The sequence below is a fragment of the Cnephaeus nilssonii genome, assembly GCF_951640355.1.
Source record: "Cnephaeus nilssonii genome assembly, chromosome: 17".
Lineage (NCBI taxonomy): Eukaryota > Metazoa > Chordata > Mammalia > Chiroptera > Vespertilionidae > Cnephaeus > Cnephaeus nilssonii.
Genome location: NC_137088.1, coordinates 50,501,221 through 50,527,734, shown reverse-complemented (window position 1 = coordinate 50,527,734; position 26,514 = coordinate 50,501,221). Strand labels below are relative to the sequence as shown.

The window sequence follows — 26,514 nt, the reverse complement described above, 5'->3', positions numbered from 1 at the left end:
TGGAGATAGTAATTGATTGAAACCTCTAAGTAAGAGATTGCAAACAAGAATCCCTGCAGGGGCCAGGCAGGTAAATGTCAGAAGCTGTGGGGTGTGGCAGGAAGGGGTGGGAATGGTGGTAAATTGCAGAGAGCTCAACCAATCAAATCTTACTGAATTTCAAATTTTTAAGAAGCTTTGTGCATTTAAAAATGTGGTCTGGCCCTAGCTGGTTTGGCCCAATGCATAGAACGTCAGCCTGTGGACTGAAGGGTCCCGGGTTCCATTCCAGTCAAGGGCACATGCCTGGGTTGCAGGCTCGATCCCCAGTAAGGGGTGTGCAGGAGGCAGCCGATCATTGATGTTTCTATCTCTCTCTCCTTCTCTCTTCCTGTCTGAAATAAATAAAAATATATTTAAAAAAATAAAAAAAAATTAAAATTAAAATGTGGTTTGCTGGTCATATTTAGCCTGTGAATCACCAATTTGCTGCCTCCAGAGATCTTTTCATATGTAGTTTTCATACAGACAGCCAGGGCTTTTCCGATAGTGGCCCTAAAGCTGATTTCCCCCCAAGTTTTAACTTACAGGTGTTAACTTGCATCCTATTGGCCTTCGACTGTTTGTTAGTTTTTGCATCTTATCCCGATCTGGTTGCACGCTAATCTCACTTAGCAACTTGTAAGCCTTCTGCAAACTTGGCAAGCCGAGATTCTGGGTCTTATTCCATGTCTGAAGACATCAACACATAGAACCAGGCAGGACAATGTACCTTAGTGACCTGGAGTCTTTTAAATCTCCATGGGCTCTTTGCCGCAGCCATCCCCTGAAGCCTAGTGAGCTGACCATTTCCTGGAGTCCCCACACATCCTGGCCACCCCAGATTCACCAGGCTTTGGGAGGCCTTCGCATGTAGAAGAATATGAGTTGGGGACTTTCCCCCTTGTTCAAGCACACCTCCTTACTGCAGCTTTTGTCCTTTTGGGAGAAGAAGGTGTCGCTTTACAGATCACCCGGCAAGGATTGTGTCATGAGGAAGTGTGGACAGGGCACTTAGAGACAGAATGTTTCTCTGGAGAAGACTCCTCGCCAAGAGGGTGCCACTCCCCAGAAGCCGGGGAAGGCAAGCGCTGCAGTGAAGTGCTGCTGAGGAGGCAGGAGGCTTTCCGGTGCACGATGCCTTTTTTTCACTTGCTCGTGGTGTTGGCTGCTGCCCCAGGTTGGTATCTTTAACTTTGGACTCTTATCACGCAGCTTTGAAATAGCCATTTGGTTTGCTTTTACCTTCTGTAGTGACTTCTCAGTGTTGGTCCTGCAAGTTGTCAAGGGCCCTGGGCTGTGCCACGTTGGAAAGTCTACATTTCAGTCAAAATGTCCTCTCAGAGGCACGTGACGGGGGGGGGGGGGGGGGGGGGGGAGGGGGGGGTAGGCTGGTGCAAGTTCTTTGAAGGGCATTTTGGAAATATCTACCAGGTCTCAGAGCCAGCATCCCACCTCTGGGAACCTAGACCAGTGGTCGGCAAACTGCGGCTCGAGAGCCACATGCGGCTCTTTGGCCCCTTGAGTGTTTAGAAAGGCCAGCTTAGGAGTACCCTAATTAAGTTAATAACAATGTACCTACCTAGTTTAAGTTTAAAAAATTTGGCTCTCAAAAGAAATTTCAATCGTTGTACTATTGATATTTGGCTCTGTTGACTAATGAGTTTGCCGACCACTGACCTAGACTATGGACAGAAGGATATATGTAGGCTTATTTGTAATGGCAAAAACTGGAGCAACCTACATGTTCATTAATACAGGATTAAATAAATGGTCCAGACATACTATGGATATTGGAGTCATTAAAAGGAGGAGGCAGATCTGTGCGTTCCGATGTGCAGGTAAAAGGTAATCCAGGGTGTACTGGGAGTGGAGACAGGATATCCTAAAATTCTGAACCTAAGAAGATCTCTTAAGAAAGATCTATCTATATTTACATGTACACAGAACGTTCTAGAAGCATATATACAAAATACTTAACTGTGTGGTTTTTAGAGATTGGGAGTGGAATATAGTAGAGCAGCAGAGGTGAGGAGAAATGAGTAGAAGATTTTTAAAACTTTTACTTTATATTGTTTGATTTTTAAAAAAATTAATATATATTACATTAAAGTAAAAAATCAGACCCGAGAATTTAAAATTAATTACCTAAATTTTGAATGCATAACATTAAGTCATTGGTTTAAGTGATTTTTTTCCTTACTGTTGCATGGATTGATTTCATAAAATAACTCAATTAATGAATTTAGCCATTTTATTTAGAACCAGTCACATCTAGAATTATGTAAAAGCCAAACTGTCACTATTGCCAATAAAAAGTCAAGTAAAATATGTTTAATATTCTAAGAATAAATGATGGTTATCTGAAAATTGGAAAAGCTCTCTAACTTCCAAATTCTTAGTTAGGCATGATTAGATTACATATTTCTGATAAAAATAAATGGTAATATTTGCAAAAACAACACTGAACTTCTACAGCTGTGCTGCTGAGTATGGTAACCACCATCCAATTGTGATTATTCACTACATGAATGTGGCCAGTCAGTATTGAGATATATTATAAGTGTAAAACACACACTGGATTTAGAAAATTTTGTATGAATAAAATAATCTAAACTACCTTATTAACATAGACTTATTAAAAACTAGAGGCCGGTGCAGGAATTCATGCACCAGTGGGGTCCGTCGGCCTGGCCTGCATGATCAGGCCAAAAACAGCTCTCTGACACCCCCCGAGGGGTTCTGAATTGTGAGAGGGTGCAGGCCAGGCCGAGGGACCCCACTGGTGCACGATCATGGCTGGGGAGGGACACAGGAGGTTGGCCAGCCAGGGAGGGACCGCGGGTGGGCTCCAGGGCGTGTCTAGCCCTTCTTGCTCAGTCCCGATTGGTTGGACCCCAGCAGCAAGCTAACCTACCAGTCAGAGCGTCTGCCCCCTGGTGGTCAGTGCACGTTGTAGAAACTGGTCGACTGGTTGTCTATCTGCCCCCTGGTGGTCAATGCATGTCATAGAAAGCGGTTGAGCAGCCTTAGCATATCATTAGCATATTACACTTTGATTGGTTAATAGATGACCAGACGACCGGACACTTAGCATATTAGGCTTTTATTATATAGGATGTTGATCACATGTTGAAATGATAATATTTTGAATGCATTGGGTTAAATAAAATATAATATTAAAACTAAATTCACTTTAAAAAACTTTTAAAATGTGGTTACTAGGAACTTTTAAATTACATATTGGACAGGGTTGTTCTATAGTCCTAGATAACCTTTACACAGACTTTTCTTAAGGTATGGAATACCCTACTTGAATCCACTGCTCCAGTTTTGTGTGTGCATCCATCTCTTTGAAATAAAAACATCAGGTGAATTGATCCCATCAACTCAGTGGGTGGGACATTTAGTAAAATAAGGATATAATGAAATCTAAGGAATATTATATTTCAATTTAATTTGTCCTAATTTGCTTTTTTCATGGGTGAAGATTTTTATGTTAAACCTGAGGTCACAAACTAGAGACTAGAGACTCTCAATGCATTGGGTATACCAGATGTTTTGAATAGCAGAATATTTCACCAAAACATCTCCAATTTAGGATCCTCACAAAAAATAACTCAGATCACATTCCCATGTGGGCAAGTAGCAGCTGCCTCCATTAGGTAGGAGCAAGCTTTTGGTTTCACCACAGTCCCCACTAACCCCTGATGTCCTGTACACAGTTACTGGGCATTATTTTACTATCTCCGTTAAAAGAGTACAACTAGTTTTTTTTTTGTTTTTTTTCCAAATCTCATTTTGTCCTTGGGTATAAAGGTGTAGCCTCTGGATCTCCATTCTTCTATAGGCCTACCATAATTTTGATCCTTTTTATTTATTTATTTTAAATTATATTTTATTGGCTTCAGAGAGGAAAGGAGAGGGAGAGAGAGAGATAGAAACATCGGTGATGAAAGAGAACCATTGATCAGCTGCCTCTTGTATGCCCCACATTGGGGATCAAGCCTGCAACCTGGGCATGTGCCTCAACCAAGAATTGACCACTGAACCACACCAGCCAGCCTTGATTCTTTTTATTTTGGCTTATTGATTTAATTTCAGAAAGTAGGGAGTTTACTCTGGAACCATTCTGACAGTAGATGCATAATAAAATGTCAACTTTACTTATTTAGGTAAGTTTAGTGGATGAGTTAATATGCTCAGAAAATTATTGTTCTCTTTTCTATAGATTATTATACATTCAGGTATTGAACTGTTTTTCAATACTAAGTATTCCCAAAATTTCAGCACATAAAAATAATTGAGGAAAATACCAAATTAATTTATTCTCTTTTTAAAAATATTTTTTTATTGATTTTAGAGAAGAAGGGTGAAGGAGAGAGAGATAGAAACAACAATGATGAGAGAGAATCATTGATTAGCTGCTTCCTGCATGCCTCACACTGGGGATCAAGCCGGCAACCTGGGTATGTGCCCTGACCAGGAATCGAACCATGACCTCGTGGTTCATAGGCCAACACTCAACCACTGAGCCAGGCCAGCCGGGCCAATTTATTCTTTAATGCAGTGGCAACAAGGTATCCTCAGATGCAGAAGTCACTCTTGACATGACTCAACCTATAAAACTGAATAGAAAATCTGAACCAGTGAAATGGCAGGAAGTCGCCGAGGCCGGTTTGGCTCAGTGGATAGAGCGTCGGCCTGGGGACTGAAGGGTCCCGGGTTCGATTCCGGTCAGGGGCATGTGCCTTGGTTGCGGGCACGTCCCCAGTGGGGGTTGTGCAGGAGGCGGCTGATCGATGTTTCTCTATCATCGATGTTTCTAACTCTCTGTCCCTCTCTCTTCCTCTCTGTAAAAAATCAATAAAATATATTAAAAAAAAAAAAAAAAGAAATGGCAGGAAGTTGCAACTTTTCAAGTACAGATAGTGTCACAAAATAAGAAGGTCTCGAGGGATAAGTCAATAATATGTAATTGATGTACTTCAGTTAGCAAAAATGAATAATTTAATTCATTTATTTTTTCACTCTCATTAAATAAATATTTATTAAGTGCCTACTATGGCCAGGCACTATTTTTGGTTCTGCAATATAGCAGGGACCTCACACATGGGAGTCCTCAATTTCAGGAAGCTTGTATTTGAGGTGGGAGGAAGGAGGCAGAAAATACACATATAATATAAGTAAATAAAATAAAAATAAGCAAATAGTATATGACATTTTATAATTTTCACCTGCAAAAGCAAGAGATTTTATTTTATATAAGGGTGGCCTGGGAAGACTCTCTGATACAGGGACAGTGCATATAACAGAGTCCTAAAGGAAGTGTATAAATGAGAAGTGGGTATCCAGGGGAGATGGATTTTGGACAGGGAGAATGTAAGGCAAAGGTCCTGAGGCAAGACCTGCTGGGTGTGTTTAAGGAACAGAAAGGCATGTGTGTCTGGAGCAGAGGAAGTGAGGGGAAGAGTGTAGAATATGAGGCCAAATAAAGGAAGGAGGGCTTCGTCGGTCACGTGGGGCCTGGAGGCCAGCATATGAACTTGGCTTTCACTCTGTATGAGATGAAAAGCTGCTAAAGGATTTTGGGAACAAAGAGTGATGTTACTTGACTTCAGTTTTAGCACATTGTGGGTAGCTCAATCATGTAAAAGATGCTTATTCATATAATCTAAATGAGCCTGTATTAGTTTTCTTTTGCTGCTGTAACAAATTACCACAAAGTTGGTGGTGACTTAAGTCAACATAAATGTATGAACTTCAGTTCTGCAGTTAGAAGTCTGACACGGTCTCACTGGCTAAAATCAAAGTCCTGGCATATCTGCGTTTCCTCCTGGAGTCTCTAGGGCCACGCCCAAGGCCTTGCCTTTTCCAGCATCCCATGGCCACACACATTCCTCAGTTAGTCATACCTTCCTTCATGTTAAAAACCAGATTCCTCAGTTAGTCACACCTTCCTTCATGTTAAAAACCAGATTCCTCAGTAAGTCACACCTTCCTTCATGTTAAAAACCAGACAGTTTGCATCTTTCTGATCACTCTTCACATCTCCTTCTGACTCTCTTTTCTGCTTCCTCGTCCACTTTTAAGCACCCTATGGTTACATTGGGGTCATCCGGATCATTCAGGATAATCTCCCATCTCAAGATCATCACATTTGCAAGGTCCCTTTTGCCAAGTAACGTAACATCCTCAGAGGTTCTGGGGATTAGGAAGTGGACAACTTTGGGGTAGAGCCATTATTCTACTACAACCCCCAAACATCATACTTTACTAAATAACCACAACCCCCCACCTCAACATACACAAGTATACCCCCAACAGAATGCACATTTGAGCGATGGAGAAAAAATCCTGAATAAGACTTTGAAGTGCGGTTCCAGAGGGAAATCAATGAGCAGAAATTCAAAGTTTCCACTTACAAATTTCATGGCTCAGAAATTTTCAGATCATTTCCTAAACAGAAAGGATGTATTGTGACCTTAAGCACATGCTTAGAAGCAGAAGAGAAGTTGTTGATTCAGGAAAGAGGATGATGAAAATACTTATAACTGGAGAGAGGCTTGCAACCATCTTTAAAAGAGATCCATGAAGTAACTCAGAGTCCAGAGGATCTTTGGATGGAGAAAAAAAGAAAAAGAAAGAAGAAAGACGCGTTAGTTCTCCAGCACTTCAGGGCTAGAGGACACCATCAGGCAGAAAGGTGGCGGTGTCAGCCGATGGAAGCTGTGTGCCCTGGAATGATAAAGGAAGGGAGGTGGGCGGGGCGCTGACAGTGTGGTGTCCTCCCTCCTCCTGGATGCATCACACCTCCTATTAGGCTGGGAGTGTCTGGGGTGGGAGAGAAGAAGCAAGCACGAGGCCCTTATTCATCATGTGGAAGAGCATGAGTATATACTCTTACTGTGAATGCCTCTTTTATTTATTTTTGGAGGGGGGCGTGCAGGAAAGTCTATGTAATTTTTTTTTTTTCCAAACTAAAGGAAATATACATTTTAACAGAAGTCATTTATCAAGTATGACGGAGAGATCTGCTTCTTCTTATAAGGCCACAGTCTTATCAATTATGGGCCCCACCCCTATAACCTCATCTAACCTTAATTACTGTACCTCCTAAAGACCCTGTCTCCAGCTACAGTCACATCGGAGGTTAGAGTTTCAATATATGAACTTTGGGGAGGCACAACTTCAGCCCATAGCATTCTGCCCGAATTCAAGGGCCCTGGTTCGAACTTAATCTCATTCAGGATCACGCTCACAGGCATGTCCACAAGAATGGCCACATGTCTGGGCACCCTGTGGTCCAGTCAGACGGACACGTAGAATTAACCCTCACAGTCTCTGACCATGGAGTCGGTGTGTCCTGCCAGCCTCGGTGAAGCTGGGCGGCCTCACCGTTAGCTGGAGATTAGGGTAAGGCCTCAGATCCTTCACAGTTCTAATTGATCCGACGAAGCCTCCTCGGCTGATTTTACGACTTGTAATAACAAAGGAGCTGTAAGTATTTATTGAACTTTCTCTTTGTGGTTTTAAACTATGGAAGAGGTTGGGAAGCATTGCAAAAACCCCTATACAAGTAACATTTTGTTTTTCCTTGAAGACGTTCTAGCTTTTCCAGATTTTGTCATCGAAAACGGCAGCCCTGTTCTGGAGAACGTCTCTGAGCATACACGGGTTGCCATAATCACTGTGCCTGCCTCACCTTCCGCTTCTCTGATGGGAGATCCTGTTATCATTAATGCCGACCCTGTAGTCCATCCATTTGTGCTGTCTCGTCGATCCACACATCAGTGGGAAGTAAGTATCGAGGCAAACAGTATCATCACAGGTTTCTAAATAAAACTGCCATCCTTGCCCTTCTTACCTTCTACTCATATTGTTTAGCACCCACTCATTGGGACCCGAGTATGTTCCAGATTCCTAAAAATTCTTGAGGACATCAAGAAGCGTTTATGTTACAGAGATCTATTGAGGACCTCCTCAGACAGGGCGAGGCCCTGGGGCTCTCTTGGTGGAACCCCATCCTCACCCTCATGGTGTTTACTGGTTCACAGGGAGCTCTACTAATAAAGGGAACACTCACACAAGTGAAAAGTGTGAGTGTAATAAGAGCCACGAAAGACAGGCCCGCAGGTCTGTGAATGCACCTGAGGGGGACATTGGACCTATCAGGCTTTCCTGAGGAAGAGCTACATGATAAGCAATCTTCAGAATGAATAGGAATTAAATAGGTGAAGAGAGAGAGAGAGAGAGAGAGGAACTCCAGGTGGAGCATGTGCAAAGGCCCTGTGGCAAGGAGTGTAGTGAGGTAATGAGACCAAGAGGAGGCCCAAGTGGCCGGAGCTGATGGGGAAGTGTGGTGAGAGTTAGGCTGTGAAGGAGTGGGGAGGCAGAGCCTACAGGGCAGTGAGCCTTGTTAGGAAATTCCGTTCACCATCCGGTATAATAAAGCTAATATCCCCCAAGGTAAAGTTCAGGCAGGCTTACTGCTCATTTGAGAAAATTTGGGTTTCCTAAGCTCAAGGTTCCTCAAATATGATGGGAGCCTGCTGCAGGCCCAGCATCCACCTGGGACCCTCTGCATCCTCCCATGGGAACTGGGAGCAAGAGGACCAGATGAGCGGGAAGCTCACGCTGCTTGCCATGCTCTGAGTAACAAAGTCCGTAGGAGAATCAGAACTGGCTCCTGGTTTTAAGAGATTCTGAAACGGGTAGGGTGGACAGATGCCTACATGACCAATCGTAGTGTATCATGAGATGCAGTATGAAAGTGGTTAAGAGCCAGGGACTCTGGAGTCAAACCACCTGGGTTCAGACCCTGGTTTGTCTTTATTGCTTTGGGCAAATGACATAACCTCTCCGTTCCGGTCACGTGTCCATGCCATGGAATGGAGATATACATAATGCTTTTAGTGGGGGAATTACAAAGTCATATGGCAAAGGACATGTTATAGGAAAGGCTAAAGGTTTGGGGACATGCAATCTGCCACCACATCTAAGAAACCATCGGGGAGTTTTGTGGAAAAAAGAGATGATTTGCTTACATTTTATGGGGCCCCCTTTGGCTGCGGCGAGGAGCAGCTGTAGAGGGGCAGAACCTGTCTAGGAGGAGGTTGCTGAGTGCCCTTGCCAGACCTTGGGATTGTCAGATTTTAAATTTGCTTCCAACTTCAGTGAAGTACAAAATGCTGTTCGTGCATTTATCAGATTTTAAAATGAGTCTAAACAGCAAAATGTCAGCAAAGCGTGTTCAATAGTTAAGCTTATTGATTTTTCCTTTAGTTTAGATTTGTTTTTCCTGTAAGGTAGTAAATCCTAGCTGTTCTCAGCACAGGTTTTAGGGGCTGACAAGCCTAGCATTAAACCACAACTCCTCCACTAGTAGCAAGGTGACCTTGGGTAAGTTACTTGACTTTGCTGCGCTTTGGTGTTTTTTGTTTTTATTTTTCTGTACAAAGAGGTTAATAATAATAAGACTTCACTCAGGGCTTGCTCAGTAGGTCCTGTCAGACAATGTATGCCCAGTGCCACCTCAGTGCGTGGCCCATAATAAGGAATGAACACAGAGCAGCAGTTACCTAATACATATATTTATTCCTCAATATTCGGCACTATTGTCAAACTACAGATAATAAAGCTATAAGAAAGTCACATCGTAATAACTGTATCATAGGCCAGCTCTAGAGAGCTTTAGAAACAGTTCAATTATGAAAGTTTTCTATCCTGGAAAAATCTGCAGATAAAGGCAGAACTCGATGAGCGGATATTTGTCTCCACAGCATTCCAGTGTAAAGGGCATACTCTGTTCTATTTGAGGTTTAGCATATCATTATCCTTTCTTGAACGTCTTTCCTTGCAGGATATAGGCTTCTTCAGTTTGCAAAAAGCTGAGCTTAGGAGGGGCTACTGGGAAGGCTGTAAAAAAAAAAAAATGGTCAGAACCAAGCTAATCTCCTGGAGAAACAGCAGCAGAGCTTGCAGTGAGCTGATTACACAGATAAATCAAAATCTCATGGAGATGAGTCAAGGCGTGCTCCAGTTACGTAACCACCAAATTGCTACCTGAGCAGCACAAATGGCTGGCACTGGCAGGATGGAAGAGGAATTCGAGGTACCCTGCATGCGAGCACTTTTCCCGGATGGGGGTGACTTCAACCACCTTCCTGCCTTCTTCCACTGCCAAGTGTAAAGAATAAGCATTTGCATTTTTAAAAATTCCTGGTATTGTATAAAGTGCCAGGGAGCAAGGAGGACAGGTGCTGCCCCCCGCCCCCGGGCCTCCCAGGGCAAAGGGAACCCCAGCAGGAGGGACTGCCCTAGGCTCCCGGGGCAAGAAAGTCCTATATCACAGCTCTAAATCCCATACATCTTCAAATCAGGCTATAGTATTAAATTAACGAATCAAAGCTTCAGGGTGTGATGAAAAGAAAAGAGACTTTAGAGTCTGGGAGACCTGGCTTTCAATGTCAGCTCTGTCACATAGGAGCTGCATGACTTGGGCTTCTAACTTCTGAGCCTCCGTGTCCTCACTGGTGGTATCGCGAGGATGAGAATAGCCTTTGCTCTGTGAATCAAGGAGATAAAGTGTCCATTCTGTGTTAAGTGCTCAGGGGAGGAGAGCTGTCCAATATGCATGTATGACTGACTTCTCATGGCCGTGGGAGGGTGGCACAAAGGTGTTATTACCAGTCATAGTGCTGGTCAGTGCAAAGGTCCTGGGGTCAACTGGCAGGAGTCAGGGCCAGGCCTTCCTCGTCCTGCAGCGTGACTTGCCCAGCTGTATTATATAATCTATAATCTGTGAAATGGTGGTAATAATAGTATCTCCCTCACAACTTTTTTTCCACGTTTAAATGAGGTGAAGAACTGAGAGCAATGCCTGGCTCCCTTTTCATCCATTTCAGGTGCAAGGCAGTTTAGGCTTATGATTAAGGGCATGAGCTTGAAGTCAGGTGAAGTCAGAGCTGTTGCATTTCTCTGTGAAAAGTTGGACAAGCTGCTTAACTGTCCATCCTCAGTTTCTGCATCTGTAAAATGCATCCAATAATACCCTTTTTGCAATTAAAAAGGAGAGAATGACATGTTTGTTAAATGCTTAAGATAATCTCTGATAATTTAGAGTTGGGAGAGGGACTCAATTAACTGTCGTTAGGAAGAGTAACATGGGAATTCTCTGATCATGGAGGTTTTCAATAAATCAGATCACGCTGCTTCCACATTTTAAACACAAGGTTTTTATCTCTTTTTAACAAATGCTGACTCGTATTGGGGATTACAGATGTAGAATACTCTGTCTACACCCTCATGAAGCCACTCATTCGCTCCATTACTCCGCACTCCTTTGTCTAATGTAGTTACTCACCACTGGAGTACCCAAGCTGGACTTCGAGACGGTGCCTCTCTACTCCTTGGTAATCTATGCCAAAGACAGCCAGGGGGCGACAGCGTCCCAGACCATTTTAATCCAGATTGCGGATGTGAACGAGCCGCCCACCTTCCGTGGAGCCCTTGCTCAGAGAGACCAAGGTACAGAGCTCTCCTCTTGGGGAAAGAAGGGTCCACTGGGTCCGTAGTGTGGCTTCTGTGTCCTGGGTCCTCTGTGCTCTCATAGGGTTATGGCTGTAGGAGAGAGAAGGAGAATAATGCTAACAAAACGAATGCTAAAGGGCTGACACCTATCGGTGCTAACTGTGTAGTAGGTGCTGTCCTGAGAGTGAGGGCCTCAGGTGTGTTAGTTCATGAAATTCTCATAGTTCTGGAGGTGGGTGCTATTCATATTCGTATTGTATAGATGAGGCCACAGACTTAGAAAAGGAAAGTAACTTGGTCAGTGTTAAAAACTTCATTTTTCTCCCCTCGCTGGTTTGGCTCAGTGAATAGAGCATTGGCCTGCAGACTGAAAGGTCCCAGCTTCGATTCCAGTCAAGGGCACATGCCCGGGCTGTGGGCTTGATCCGCAGTAGGGGGCATGCAGGAGGCGGCCAATCAATGATTCTCTCTCATCATTGATGTTTCTATCTCCCTCTCTCCCTCTCCCTTCCTCTCTGAAATCAATAAAAATATTTTTTAAAAAACCTTTATTTTTCTGTTTGATTATTATGTACTCTAGTTACTCTTTTATGGGTGTGATTATTTAATTAACAGTGTGTCTGTGTCATTAAGTTAGAAGCTTCTTGCTCTCTCTCTCCATTTGATTTTCACCACATGTGAATCTTTCTCTCACTCTTGTCTCTGTCTTTCTCATCTCTGACTTTCTATGTAGTCAAGTATTTAACTCCTGCATGTGGACAATTCATGTTCTCTACTGAAAACAATCATTTGAGGTTTAGGTGTTGGGGTGGCCAAAAACTGGAGAGAGCTACGAATCCTGCCTGAGCCTCAGTTCCTCATTGGTTACACAGGTATTAATCCCTACTCCATGAAGCTCCCCAGAGACCATGTGTTACCATGCCAACCATAGGGCCGGGCATGCATTAGGTGCTGAATAAATGTTAGCCTTCTTCCATTCCTTTCCCTAGCAGATGAGAAACGCCTCAAGGACAGATTCAAGGGGAATTTGTGTTCTTCTGCCTTCTGAAACAGCGAGCCTCGTGCCAGGTTGGCTGTGGTCCAAACAGGCCGTGGACTCCTTTGTTATCCACAAATCGTGCCGTCTGGCAGAATAGTGCCGCAGCTTCTGCTGGGGTGGGTTATCCCCTCAGGCACTGAGGGCCCCGGTGCCTCAGTGTTCCTGACCCTGGGAGAGTGGTTTGACCAGTAAATGGGCAGTTTTGTGGTCACCACAGTTTTAAAAACGGATAGAAAGAGGGAAAACTTGAGGAAAAGACAGGCATTAATAAAATCATTAGATAATATTAATATATAGAGGCCCGGTGTACGAAATTCGTGCACAGGTAGGGTCCCTAGGCCTGGCCGGCAATCAGGGCCTGCCGGGGCCTTCCTTCCAGCTACTGGCTTCAGGGCCTTTCTTTGTTCCTTGCCACCCCCTGGTGGTCAGTGCACATCATAGCGAGCAATCAAACTCCTTGGTCGAACTCCTGAGGGGACAATTTGCATATTAGCCTTTTATATGTAGAGATTACTTGGGTGACTTTGAGTGAGTCACTCAATCTTTCTAAACTCAGTAAAACGGAAATAATAATGCACCAATGATGTCAATTGCTCAGCAATCAGAAAACGTTCAATATTGTTACTGTTTAAATTTGTAAATCTCTTTGCTCTCTACCTGACACAAGACAGATACTTGACAAATGGTGTCTATTTTTATTATATGGCTATGATGATTATGGTTAATGGGAATCACCCTGTGAAAACGTCTGTGCTGAGCAAGCACAGTGCCTTCAGTTTTATCTAAAATCCAGGAGTGGATGAGGGGCTTTGGGGCTTATAACATCTATCACCCATTTTCTGGCAGTTTCTGAGATTTATATCCTGGAAGACACTGCCCCGGGCACAGTCATTTACAGAGCAGCAGCCGCGGATCCAGAGGATGCTGTTTTGGAGGTAATTTATGGTTTGGGGCAGAGAATATCAGCGCCTGGTGGTTTTCCGTATGACTGCATCCACATATAAAACCACAGGGATAATCAGTGCATTATACCACAATTCAGGTTCCACACATACCTTTCGCCTCAAACATCAGGACATTGCAGGTGAAAATGATTGAGGGGTGGGCTGTCTGGGTAATTGCTTCCCTTCTAGCGCATTCCACCTGTGCAGGCAGGCCCAGCTTGTCCTTAGGTATTGACAGAAGAGGCCCAGCCATTTCATCTTGTTCTTGGGGAACTTGGCTACCCACACACTGTTGAGAAACAATGCAGCTTCCTGGAAGAATTAATTTGCATTTCACAGCTGGGCCTCATCCTGGGGCTTTATGATGCCCCAGGAATGCAGTTTATTTTCAGGATGGGTGTCATCCAGTTACGATACCACGGGAGGGAGGAAGTGATGGACTCTGTGGCAAGAGGCTTGGCTTTAAATCCTAACTCCTCTGCTGCAAGTCATTTAACATTTCTGTCCTTCTGTTTCAACTGTAAAGTTGGGGAAAGGCTATCTGCTTTGTCGTCTCTCCTATTTCTTTCTCTCCTATTACGTATAATGAACTTGAAAGTCATTTTTAAACTGTAAAATATCTTACAAATGACAAAATTTATATCACTGTCATAATTTTTGATGCTGTATGGAATGGTTTTGGCATTATTAAGGGGTAACATTTTTAGCTAATGGACTGGTAGACAAGAATATCATGTTTTTAATTTTTAATGTTGTATCACTTTCCCAAATTGGCTAAAAATTAGAGAATTGTACATGTTGATCTATTCTTTCAGCATTTACAATTTACTGGTAGTGCTACTGGGTTACAATTCAAGGCAACTTGACTTTTACAATTTTTTAAAAAATAAATGGATGGCCACTAATATTTGGGGCATTGTCCACATGATTTTTAAAAGCGCTGCATGCCCTCAAGTAATTACACACAAAAACCCACTGCTGTTGTCAACCCTCCCCACCCATGTGTCTCCTCCTCCTCCCAGTAGAACAATACCACATCCAGAATGGGACTGGAAAGGTCACAGCTTCCTTTACAACATGCAATTAAGGCTCCTAATCATGCATATTGCTCCAAATCACCACGTTCAAGATTACAGTAGTGAATCTAGCGCTGAGCAACTCCAGCCATAAGAGAATCAGGTATCATATTTCTTCCCTGGTGTTCTCCATGGCAGCTCACCACCATGTTGACATTCTAGGGTAGAAAGCACAGGATGGTCCAAAAGGGTTTAACTATGCCTCTATCATGCAATTACAGTGACTTACTAGCCAATTATTGCAAGTAATTTGTTTCAAATGAAGGACTGCCAAATGCCTGTTCATATAGAGTAAGTGCTCTGGCCCCGGCTCTGTACTTTTCTCAGAAGAGAAGTTTCCAGGGCCATATTTGGAAGGCTAATGCAGTGTTCTTTGTGAATTTTACCAAACGTGGAATGACATGTTAGAGTTGGCATGGGCTGTGGAAGCTTACATTTATACATACTCCTATACATATTTTTCTGACACGGTAGATCAGGTCTGATGACGGGGCAATCATCTTCATTTGTTTGAGTCTTCATATTGATTCAGAGAAAAACTTGTTCTAATCTGGGCAAGAGCTCACCACTGTTTGGAGCCTGATGTCTGACACTAATAATGCAATTAATAACTGTTAACTGTTTATCATGTAACAGGAATATATTTTATATAATTGAATCCCCATTTAATTCCTGAAGTAGATGCTATTGTCTACTCTGATATTAATGAATGGATCAATAAGCTAGAGTATTATGTCTTTAATTTATAGATGAGGAATATTTAGGCTAATAGAGCTGAAGTAATTTGCCAAAAGAGTAAGTAGTGGAGTTGTAAATCTATTTTGCTCTAAACCCTATATGTTTCCCATCATACCAACAATTCTCAAATTGCTTCCACAAAACACAAGCTCCACGAGAAAAATAAAAGATCCTGTGATCAAATGATTTCGGTAAATAATGTCTTCACATCTCCTCTAAATTAAAAATGCACATGTTAAATGCCCCGAGGAGTTCTCTAATAGAGAGATGTTTATTTAATCATATTTAAAAAGTTATTTTTTCCAGGGCACTTTTAAATAAAATTTAACTCCTGTTAGCATTTTACATAATGACTAACTAGCATTCCACAGAGTAGAAAGATTATATTAGATCCCATTGGAAGATTGATATAATGTGACCTATCTCTGAGGTTGTTATAATGATGAAAGATGAAATTTCAGGTGAGGATCTGGTCTATAGTAATTTATGTAATAAGACTGGATTTCATCCATATCTAGATCCCACCTAAATTCTAGGACTAAGATTTTTCATGCTGTACCACCATTGCTACTGCACATATTTTAAGATTCCTGACACTCTAGTTAAGGGGGTGTTCTGAGATATGGGAAAAAGTGGCACCTCTCATTATGAACGAACTAAAAATTAATTTTCCTGGACATATCACAGCAAACCTGGACTCCAAAGTCCGGAGAGACAGTTGAATCCAGAGAGTCACAGGAAATTTTGCTTCCTTGAAGCAGAAACTGTCAGATCCATAACTTGTATGAAGACTTACATGATCATTTTGATGAATTGCTGGAGGCTGAGTATGGACTAGTATGAGAGTGAGAAACTTCTGGGGGCACTGTCTCGGGGGGACTTACACTTTTCATAGGTTTGTACCACCAAAAACTACATTAGGTTCTTATAGTGAAGATCCAGAAAGAATCACCTTGTGTCTCAGAAAGAGAGAGGAGAAAAGACTCATTGTGAAATAAACCCCAAAACCTTTCCAGAACAAAGGCCTACTCTTCAGGGAAGAGGAGTTTTCTTGAGCCTTATCTCACTTGGGGGACACACACACACACACACACACACACACAGCCCTAGACAAACCATATTCAAGATTCAGAACTCCCCCATCCCCCCAAATCTTGAGAGAAGTCATAGGGGAAAAAACCAAACACCTTACTTATAGAGGAATGGGGATAAGAAATTAAGCAGACTTGTCAATAGAAGCCATGCAAGCAAGAAGATATGGAATGAAATATTGAAAGTGTTGAAAAAAAATTCAACCAAGAAATCTGTATCCATTGAAATTATCCTTCAAAAGCAAAAGAGAAATAAAGACTTTCTCAGACAAGCAAAAACTGAAGAAATTTATTACTAGCATACCTGATCTGAAGAAATGATAAAGGAAGTTCATCAACAAAAAAATCATATAGGTCAGAAACTCAAATCTGCATAAAGAAAGGAAGAGCATGAGAGAAAAAAATAAATGAAGGTCAAATAAAATTTTAATTTTTAATTTATATAAAAGATAACTTTAATAGTAACAGTATGTTAGAAGATTATAGAATATTGATAAATGAAACGAATGATAGCAATATCACAAGTGACAGGAGAGAGGAATTAGAAATACTCTGTTATAAGATACCTATATTATGTAGAAAGCTACACTTAGGTTAATTAAAATGTATATTGGAAAAATGTATACTGGAAACTCTGAGGCAATAACTAACAAATATTAAAAAATAAGTAAGAATGATATGCTAAAATGGAATCATATAAAATAATCAGTTAAAACAAAGAAGGAGAAAACCTCAAAGAACAAATGTAATGAATAGAAAACCGTTACAAACATGGTAGGTATTCATTCAGCTAATACCAATGGAAATGGTTTAAATGCTCCAATTCAAAGACAAAGACTGTCAGACTGAATTAGACAAAGGCCCCGCTATATCTTATCTGCAAGAAACCTACTTTAAATATAAAAACTCAAAAAGTGTCAAAGTAAATGGATGGATAAAGATATACCTTGATAACACCAATCCAAGAAAAGCTGGAGTAGCTATATTAATTTCAAACAAAAAGTGGAGAGTGGTCAGCTAGAGAATTTCCCAAACAGGCCAGTCAGCAATGGGGTGGTTAAAAAATAGTTTGGCTCAGTGGATAGAGCGTCAGCTTGTGGACCGAAGGGTCCCAGGTTCGATTCTGGTCCAGGGCACATGCCTGGGTTGTGCAGCCAGTCAATGATCCCCTCTCATCATTGATGTTTCTATCTCTCTCCTCCTCTCCCTTCCTCTCTGAAATCAATAAAAATATTTTTAAAAAATAGCTGCAGAGAGAACACCCACCTCCTCTCACACTGCAGAAAAGAGATCCCTGAGTGACTGGAGGTTGACCTTACGCCTCCTCACAGCAGACCTGATGCTCCCCTGGGTCTCAGCTCTACCCCTCCTCTCCACGTCAGACCCCACCCACTGCCGCCGCTGTGATCTTTTCAGCTTTCTGGCTCAGTGGTGGTGGGAGTATTGGCATGTGTCTTTCCCTATTGTTTATTACATTGGAAGTTAGTTTTGGAAATCTAAACACATTGTCTCAATTCCATTCTGCTTTAAGCATCCTACTTCTTGAGGCCACGTAGATGCTGCTGACTGTCATGAACAACGAGTGGGGCGGAGCGTCGTCTTACTCAACATGAATTTTGTCTTTCCCTTTCTTAAGGGTGAAATAAACATATAACTTCTCTTTCAAATAGCATGTAATGCCTTATTGTGTCTATCAAAACAGTTCATTAGGACCGTGTGGAAACAAACCCAGGCTTTGAGGACAAGCAGCACGAGGAAACAGCGGAGAGGTGTGAGAGTGAGGTGGAGGTTAGGAAGAATGCAATTGGGATGGAATCAGCATATTTTCATGAAATAAGATTTAATATCTCCATTGCAAGGTAAACGATCTCATTCAAGGTGTCCCAAAGTTAATGACCAATCTTAGCATATGGATCTTAGATATATATTGTCATTTCATTAGTAAACTTTTCTTTTCTTTTGGGAATTATATCATGGGCTAAGAAAATAATCACCTAAACCAGCATTCTAATAACTTGGAAAGACTTTTTAAAAGTCTAATAAAGAATAATTTATGAAAGATTTATGGTAGCCCTTGTGAAAGATAAAAAGATATATCATTTAATGACAAATAGAAAACTATTTCTATGGCTTCATTCCCCCCCCCCCCCCCCCGTCTTTGATAAAATAAGTGCAATGAATGAATGTAGGCCACAGACTATATATGGAAATAAACAATATTTTCCATTCAGTCCAGTATATTGAGTGAAGGCTGACAATGATCACATTTTATGGTAAAGTGATATTTGGAATTTCTAAGAGGTATAATTAGTGGTAGAATCATCAAATGACTCAACAATTATACTGCATTAGAGTTTATAATTATGAATCTGAGGATTTTAATTATATACTCCTATTTTGTTACTCAGGTGTAAAACAAACATTAAAGGGGAAAAAAAAACAATGAGTCTATTGAGTTAGAAACGAGAATATGTGAACTTTGCTTTATAATTTAGGGTGCCAATTCTGGTTTTAATGGATTGTTTATAAGTATAATCATTTTGGAGAAAAGGACCATGTTGTCCTTTGAACAGAACCTACATTTTCAATTTTCGTAAGTTTCCTGTGTGTGGGGAAACACATCAAATAGGTAAAAATGTAGCCAATGGTTGAAAGCATTAGGTCATGTCATTTCTGTACATGTTTTGCAGACAGAATTAACACATCTGAATCTGGTTCTTCCTTTTGTAAGGCTTAGTCACTCCGAAAGTATATTAGAATCCTTGTGGCTGCAGCTGAGAGAAAACATTACCCACGTGAGGTTTTTGGCTGCAATAGCTGTGAAGACTGTGCTTCCAGCAGAGCTGAATTCTGGATTCACGTGATGCAGCAGGGCATGGTGAAAGCAGTTCACTATAGGACTAATGAGCTTCAGTCTTTCCTGCCTTCCATTTGGTGACATGGTGGGAGAGGGGGAGCAGAAATTGGAGTCCCTACAGCCTACCAGTTTGAGAGCCATCTGAAGCTCCCTTCTTGAGTGCAGGGAGTCTTCATGGCTCTGATTGCTTCACGTGCTAGCCCTTAACCAATTGCTGTGACAAGGCAGAAATAATGCACTGATTGGCTTAGGCCTAGGTCACATGCCCACCAGGAATTTTAGGTGAGAGGGGGTTGGGCTGCAAACTCATAGGGATGGAGAATAAAGGGAGATTGATTCAGCAATGAGCTGCTATTAGAGGTGCCTGAATAGATGCTTTACAGTCTAAAACCAAATGCTGCTCACTATAACAAAACTGTATTGAATCAGCCTATCAAAACTTGCCAATCTTCCTTAATTTTATTCAGTGTAGGCAGAACCTATTTATAATCTGAAAACTTCAAACTCCCTTTTCATTTTGTCCATGTTGGTCAATATTAAAACTATATTCCCTTGAAAATATTTATAGAAATAGTAATGGTTCAAAACAATTAACTTTTAGTGTGGGCTATTGTTTGGCAAAGAAATAATTTTTTAATATTAGGAAAAATTTTATTAAAACAGTTTGTTTGTTTGTTTGTTTATTTATTATTTTTAAAATCCTCACCCAAGGATATTTTTCCATTGATTTTTAGAGAGAGTAGAAGAGAGAGGGAAAGACAGAGAGAAATACTGATGTGAAAAACACATCAATTGGTTGCCTCCTGCAGGAGCCCTGACAGAGCCTGGGTTGGGGAGGAGCCTGCAACCAAGCTATGTGCCCTTGACTGGAATAGAATCTGGGACCCTACAGTCCGCAGGATGATGCTCTACACTGAGCAAGACCGGCTACAGCTAGCAAAGAAATAATTAAATTGTTGGCAGTATTACAGATGTCCCTCATTTCCCCCTTTATTCCCCGCTTCACTCAGCTCCTCCCCCACTAGCCCTTCACCACATTATTGTCTGTGTCCATGCATGCATGCATATATGTTCTTTGGTTAGTCTGCCTTTTTATAACACTAATCATACTTTGTCATCATTAAAAAATAATGCCTCTCTCATAAAACTATAAGCTTCATTAAAGAGGAATTGGGTCTGTCTTGTTCACAACAGTAAGCTGGTGTCTATAAAGTGCTTAATAAATAAAACTTAAAACCAATGGGAAAGACCATAAATAAAATGTATTCCAAGAAAATAGCTTAAAATGTTTTGGCATTTGTAAAATTTTCAAATACTTAAAAAACCATATCAACAGCAGAGGAGTTAGAACTGCTCTAAGACCTCAGTTCATCCCCTGTACAAATAGTTCCTCAGTGATTACTCTGTTCTGGGTGCTGAGAAGAAAACACTGCATATGGCATGTAAACTCCTGGAGCTTACAGACTAGTGAATAAATTGACAACAACCAAAGCTACAAATAAATGATATAATGTCAGATAGTAGGGGGTGTGGAGAAGATAATTATAAAGTAGGGCGAAGGGAAGAGAATGATGAGGAGAAGGGGCAGTGGTGCCTCTTTTGGAGAGGAACGTTAGAAAGGGCCTCTGTGAAGGCAACATTTGTTCAGAGACCTGGATGGAGTAAGGGAGGGAACTAAGCGTATATCCTGGGGTAGGATATTGCAGAGAAAGACAGCAGTGAGTACAAAGGCCTTGAGGCAGAAACTGGCTTAGCATATTTAAGGAACTACAAAGAAACCAATGCAGCTGAAAGGCAGAGTGAGAAAGAGACGTAGGAAGATGATGATGAAATATAGCCTGCAACCAAGGTCCTTCTAAAGATTATTAGAGGCTGCATTTTATTTCGATTAATGTGGAATTTTCTTGGAAGTTTTTGGTTAAAGAAACAAATAATATTATTTGTAGTTTAAAAGATCATGCTGGCTTTTGTGTGAAAAAAAAACACCATTGACGATAAAGAGGTAAGATTGGAAACAGGCCATTTAGAGATGACTGCAATAGTTCAGGTGAGAGATGATGGTGGCTTGATCTAGGATGATGACAGTTGGGATGGTGAGAAATCACTGAAATTTATTTCCCCAACATTTTATTGTGAAAAATTTCAAACATATAGGAAATTTGAAAGAGCTGAAAATGGAATGAACACCCATATATCCATCACTAAGTTCTATAGTTAATATTTTACCATGTCTTTCTTTATCACTCAGCTACCTATTCTTCTACTCATCCATCAATCACTCCTATTTTATTTACATATTTCAAAGCAAGTTATAAGCACAGTACCCTCCACTGATAAACAAGGCAATTTGCATGTATCTTAAAGGCAATGTTGGCAGACTTGTAGACAAACTGGGCATAGGGTGTGAAGGAAAGAGGGAAATCCAAGCTTCTAGGGTTCTTGGCTGGAGCTACTCTTGAAGAGGATGGGGTTGAGGAGGAAAATCAAGTGCTTCATTGTAGACATGTTGAGGTTGGGAAGCAGGTAGACAGAGGAAGAGTAGGCAGCTTGATTATAACTTTTAGAGCTCAGCAAAGACATGGGGGCTAGAGCATCAGTTTGGGAGTTACCATCTAATACTTAGTATTTAGCATTCAGAATGAAATGAGGGAGTAAGTGTGGACAGAAGAGAGAAGAGAAAAAGTTCAAGGACTGAGCCTGGAGGTGCCCCAATATTTGGAAGTTAGAAAGAGGAAGAGAATTGAGAAAATAAAACTGAGCAGGAACAGTAAGGAAAAGGAAAACCAGGAAAGTAGAGTGTCTCCCAAAAGCCCAAGAAGATGTATTTCAAGAGAGGATTGGCCGAGTGCTGCTGAGTTGCTGAGGTGATGGGAACTGAGATGGCTGATCACTGAAGATCGTAATATGTTAATTGCTAGGACTCAGGTATGAGTCTGGCGCATAGCACGTTCCAATGAATGAGTAAATGGAGATCTTGAGTGACCATGGTAAATGGAGTAGTTCAGTGGAGCAGTGAGAATCAAGTCTGACTGAAGAAGCTTCAAGAGAATCAGAGGTGAGGAAAACAGGAACAGCGAGCATAGGTGACTTCAAAGAGTTTTCCTAAAAAGCACAGCAGAGAAATTGGACAGTATCGTGAGGAAGATGTAGAAACAAGGGAAATTTTTATTTCTGAATGATGAGAAATACTATAGCATGTTGTATGTTGGTGGTAATAATCCAATAGAGAGGAGGAAATTAATAATGTGAGAGATACTGGCAACAATTGCTGGAGTGATGGCCTTGAGTAGGCAATGGGGATGGTATTTCTACTAAACTTTTTGCATATGTCCCCTTATGCCCTGTATTCCTCCCTATAGAAACAGGGAGGAATACAGGGCATAAGGGGACATATGCAAAAAGTTTAGTAGAAATAGTAGTCGCTTTTTTATTCTCTTGTCCATCTAATAGTTATTTACTGAGCATTTACAGTAATCACCACTTATCAGTTGGGGATACATTAAAGACCCCAGTGGAGGCCAAAACCACATGTAGTACTGAACCCTATATATACACCATGCTCTTTCTTATATAAACGTTACTATGATTATGTTTACACTAGAGGTATGGGGTATCAGGTGGAATGAGTAATTGTCAGGTGATGAGGACTGAACTTCTTGGCATGACTGAAGTATGTGAACTATGACAGAACATGTCCTATGGCCCCTTAAAGGGGGAAGAATGGGGATAACCCCCATTTATTATAGCTAACTACTGCTTGAGACGGATCTCTTAGGAAATTTATAATATTGATGCAATCGATGTTGTTGAGGAGAGTACAAGGGTGGCCATCTTACTGGGAGCAGGAAGAGCTCTTTGTGACTCCCTTAACCTGCTGGGGAAAGTGTCCAAAATTTGGGAGAAGTAACCACCCCAAAAGCCATTATGCAGGAATTCATAATTTGAGTCTATTTATAGAAGGAAAATGAAGATTCAGCCATTATTACCCTGTTCAAAGTCAACAGCTGTATTGAACATCCAACAAGACAAAACAAAAATGTCCTGTTCATATTTGAAAAGTGAATCAGAAATTAACATCACTTCACTTTGACAGTGGCTACCTCCATAAATCTTTGCCCAAAGTCTTTAAATGGAAAACATTTTGTACCTAGTAGAAAAACTAACTTTTTTTTGGCGGGGGGCTGCTTGATGTCAGTTAACACAGCAAGGGAATGATTTACTTCTACCTAATTGGTTTTGCATAGCGTTGACAGATCAATATAAAATTGTATTATCTGCATCTGTGTCTTTCCTCCACATAAACAGTCTTCCCTTATCCTGGATCCAGGGAAGACTCAGGAAATGTTTGCAGGATGACTTGAATGATTCACTTCATTGTTTAAATTTAAATTTCATTGGGGCAAGAACACTTACCATGAGATCTGCCCTCTTAACACATTGTTAGGTGTACATTTCATTAGCTATAAGCACCAGGTTGTACAGCAGATCTCCAGGACTTACTCATCTCGTGTTACTGAAGCTTTACATCCTTTGAGTAGCAACTCCCCACCTCCCCTCCTGCCTGCCCCTGCAACCACCGTTTCGCTCTCTGCATCTATGAGTTTGACTCTTTTAGATTCTGTGTAATGGACTCATGAAGGATTTGTCCTTTTGTAACTGGCTTATTTCACCTAGTCTATGCCCTTAAGGTTCATCCATGTTGTTGCATATTGCAGGATTTCCTTCATTCTAAAGGCATAATCGTCCATTGTATGTATATACCACATTTTATTTATCTGTAGATGGACATCTAGGTTGTTTCTACATTTGGCTAATGTGAATAATACTGTGATTTGGGAGGGCTAATGTCTTTTCAAGATCATGATTTCAATTCTACAGATTAAATGCAATTTCTATCAAAATCCAATGGCATTTAAAAAATATTTTCATTTTTTTCAAAGGGGAAGGGAGAGATAGAAACATCAATGATGAGAGAGAATCATTGATTGGCTGCCTCCTGCACACCCCCTACTCAGGGTCAAGCCTGCAACCCGGGCATGTGCCCTGATCGGGAATGGAACCGTGACCTCCTGGTTCATAGATGGATGCTCAACCACTTAGCCACACTAGCCGGGCCCAATGGCATTTTTTAAAAAATAAAACAGAAATAGAAAAAATAATTCTAAAATTCATATGAAACCACAATAGGCCATGGATAGCCAAAAACAATCTTGAGAGAAAAAAAACAAAGCTGGAAGCATCACACTTCCTGATTTCAAAATTCATTATAAAGAAAATAAAAACAATATGGTACTGGAATCAAAACAGAAATATAGACCAACAGAACAGACTAGAAAGTGCATAAATACATCCACAAATATATAGTCAACTGATCTTTGACAAGGGTATCAAGAATACATGATGGGAAAGAACAGCCTGTTGAATAAATGGTGCTGGAAAGTTGGATATTCACATGCAGGAGAAAAACTGGACCCTTCTCTTACACTATACAAAAAAACCAACTCAAATTGGATTAAATATCTAAATGTAAGATCTGAAACTGTAAAACTCCTAAGAGAAAACATAGGGGAAAAGAAAGCTTCATGACATTGGTCTTTAATTTCATGGACATGATACCAAAAGTATAGGCAACAAAAGAAAAAAATAGACAAGTGGAACTACCTCAAACTAAAAATCTTCTGTGTAGCAAAGGAAACAATCAATATAGTAAAAAGGCAACCTACAGAATGGTAGAAAATATTAGCAAACCATCAGCTATAGATAAGAAGTTACTCTATATAAGGAACTCCTACAACTCAATAGCAAAAAACCTAATAACCCGATTAAAAAATGCACAAAGGACTTGAAGAGACATTTCTCCAAAGAAGACACGCCAATGGCCAAAAGGTATATGGAGACATATTCAACGTCACCATTATCAGGGTGATGCAAGTCAAAACTGCAACAGATATCGCCTCACACTTGTCAGGATAGCTGTTATAAACACACACACATACCAACAAAAAACAACACAACAAAAACACAGCAAGGATGTCGAGACATTGGAAACCTTGTGCATCGTTGATAGGAATGTACAATGGAAAACAGTATGGAGGTTCATTAAAAAATTAAAAACAGAACTACAATCTCTTTTGGGTATTTATCCAAAAGATTTATTTCTGAGTTGCCCCCAATGGCTTGGTTTTCAACCCTAACATCACTTTAAAATTTCATCTCTTGTGACAACACGATAAAGAGGGGGAAAGTTTAAATCATATACTATCACATTCTTGGCAGTTCTGGTATGTGGAAAAATATAATTCGGTTTAGGCATGTACCAACCAAATGAATTTGAGAACTGAGGCCATTATTTGGGTTATTCAAGTTAAAGAGCAATTCTGTTTGAAGCACTATATAATTGGAGAAAAAAAATGATTTTAAGAAAATCTTTAATTACCTAGAAAATAATCTTTAACTCTTCACACAAAATATAGATGCTTAGAGAAAACCATAGTCACATTTTAAATAAATATTCTTGGGGAGTATTTACTTCATATTTGCATAACTTGCACCATCCTCCACCAGATGGCATGCAAGTTTGTAACATACTGTAGCCCATAGTCATGCTATTGCAAAATCACCTTGTAACAAGCAATAACACTGAACAATCACACGATAAATTATTACTTTTTTTGCCTTACAAATTCAGGAGAGGAGGAGAAAGAATGGATATGCTGCCCTCAAGAGAGGCAAATTGCAAATGTATACATCCCGACAATGTTTTTCATAGGTAAAGGCTATTATCTTACAAAGATATGCACATCAAAATGTCATTATTTAAAGAATATGTGAAAAGAATCAATAATTTAAGCGTATTCATACAAGGCAAATGTAGATTAGGTAAGACATGGTGGTCTGCTATTCATGTTTAAAAAGATATTTTTATGAGACTAAAAAAGAAATTACAAATAAAATGTTTGTTTTTTGGAGGATTTATTTCATTATTTTAAAGTTTGCTGCAAACATTTCCTGGGAAATAGATGGCAATTCATACTGAATATTACTGTGGTTCCTGCACGCCCCCTACTGGGAATGGAGCCAGCAACCTGGGCATGTGCCCTGACCTGGCATGGAATCGTGATCTCCTGGCTCATAGGTGGACGCTCAACCACTGAGCCACACCGGCCGAGCATTGGTGGCGTTTCTGTGTGGTGCTCCCCGCTCCGGAGAGCTGCAGTGT

At 40.8% G+C, this 26,514-nt stretch overlaps 1 protein-coding gene across 1 annotated transcript in view; it reads left to right on the top strand.

Annotated features, from left to right (window-relative positions):
* Positions 1–1,155: 1,155 nt before the first annotated feature.
* Positions 1,156–26,514, top strand: part of LOC307113454 (cadherin-related family member 3-like) — a gene marked incomplete at both ends in the record, with an annotated part of 68,480 nt that continues 43,121 nt past the window's right edge. The window contains 4 exons of the mRNA XM_079795070.1: positions 1,156–1,198; positions 7,622–7,818; positions 11,376–11,547; positions 13,436–13,524. Of these exons, the coding sequence (XP_079651196.1) occupies positions 1,156–1,198; positions 7,622–7,818; positions 11,376–11,547; positions 13,436–13,524 (501 nt within the window). The remainder of the gene's footprint in view (positions 1,199–7,621; positions 7,819–11,375; positions 11,548–13,435; positions 13,525–26,514) is intronic.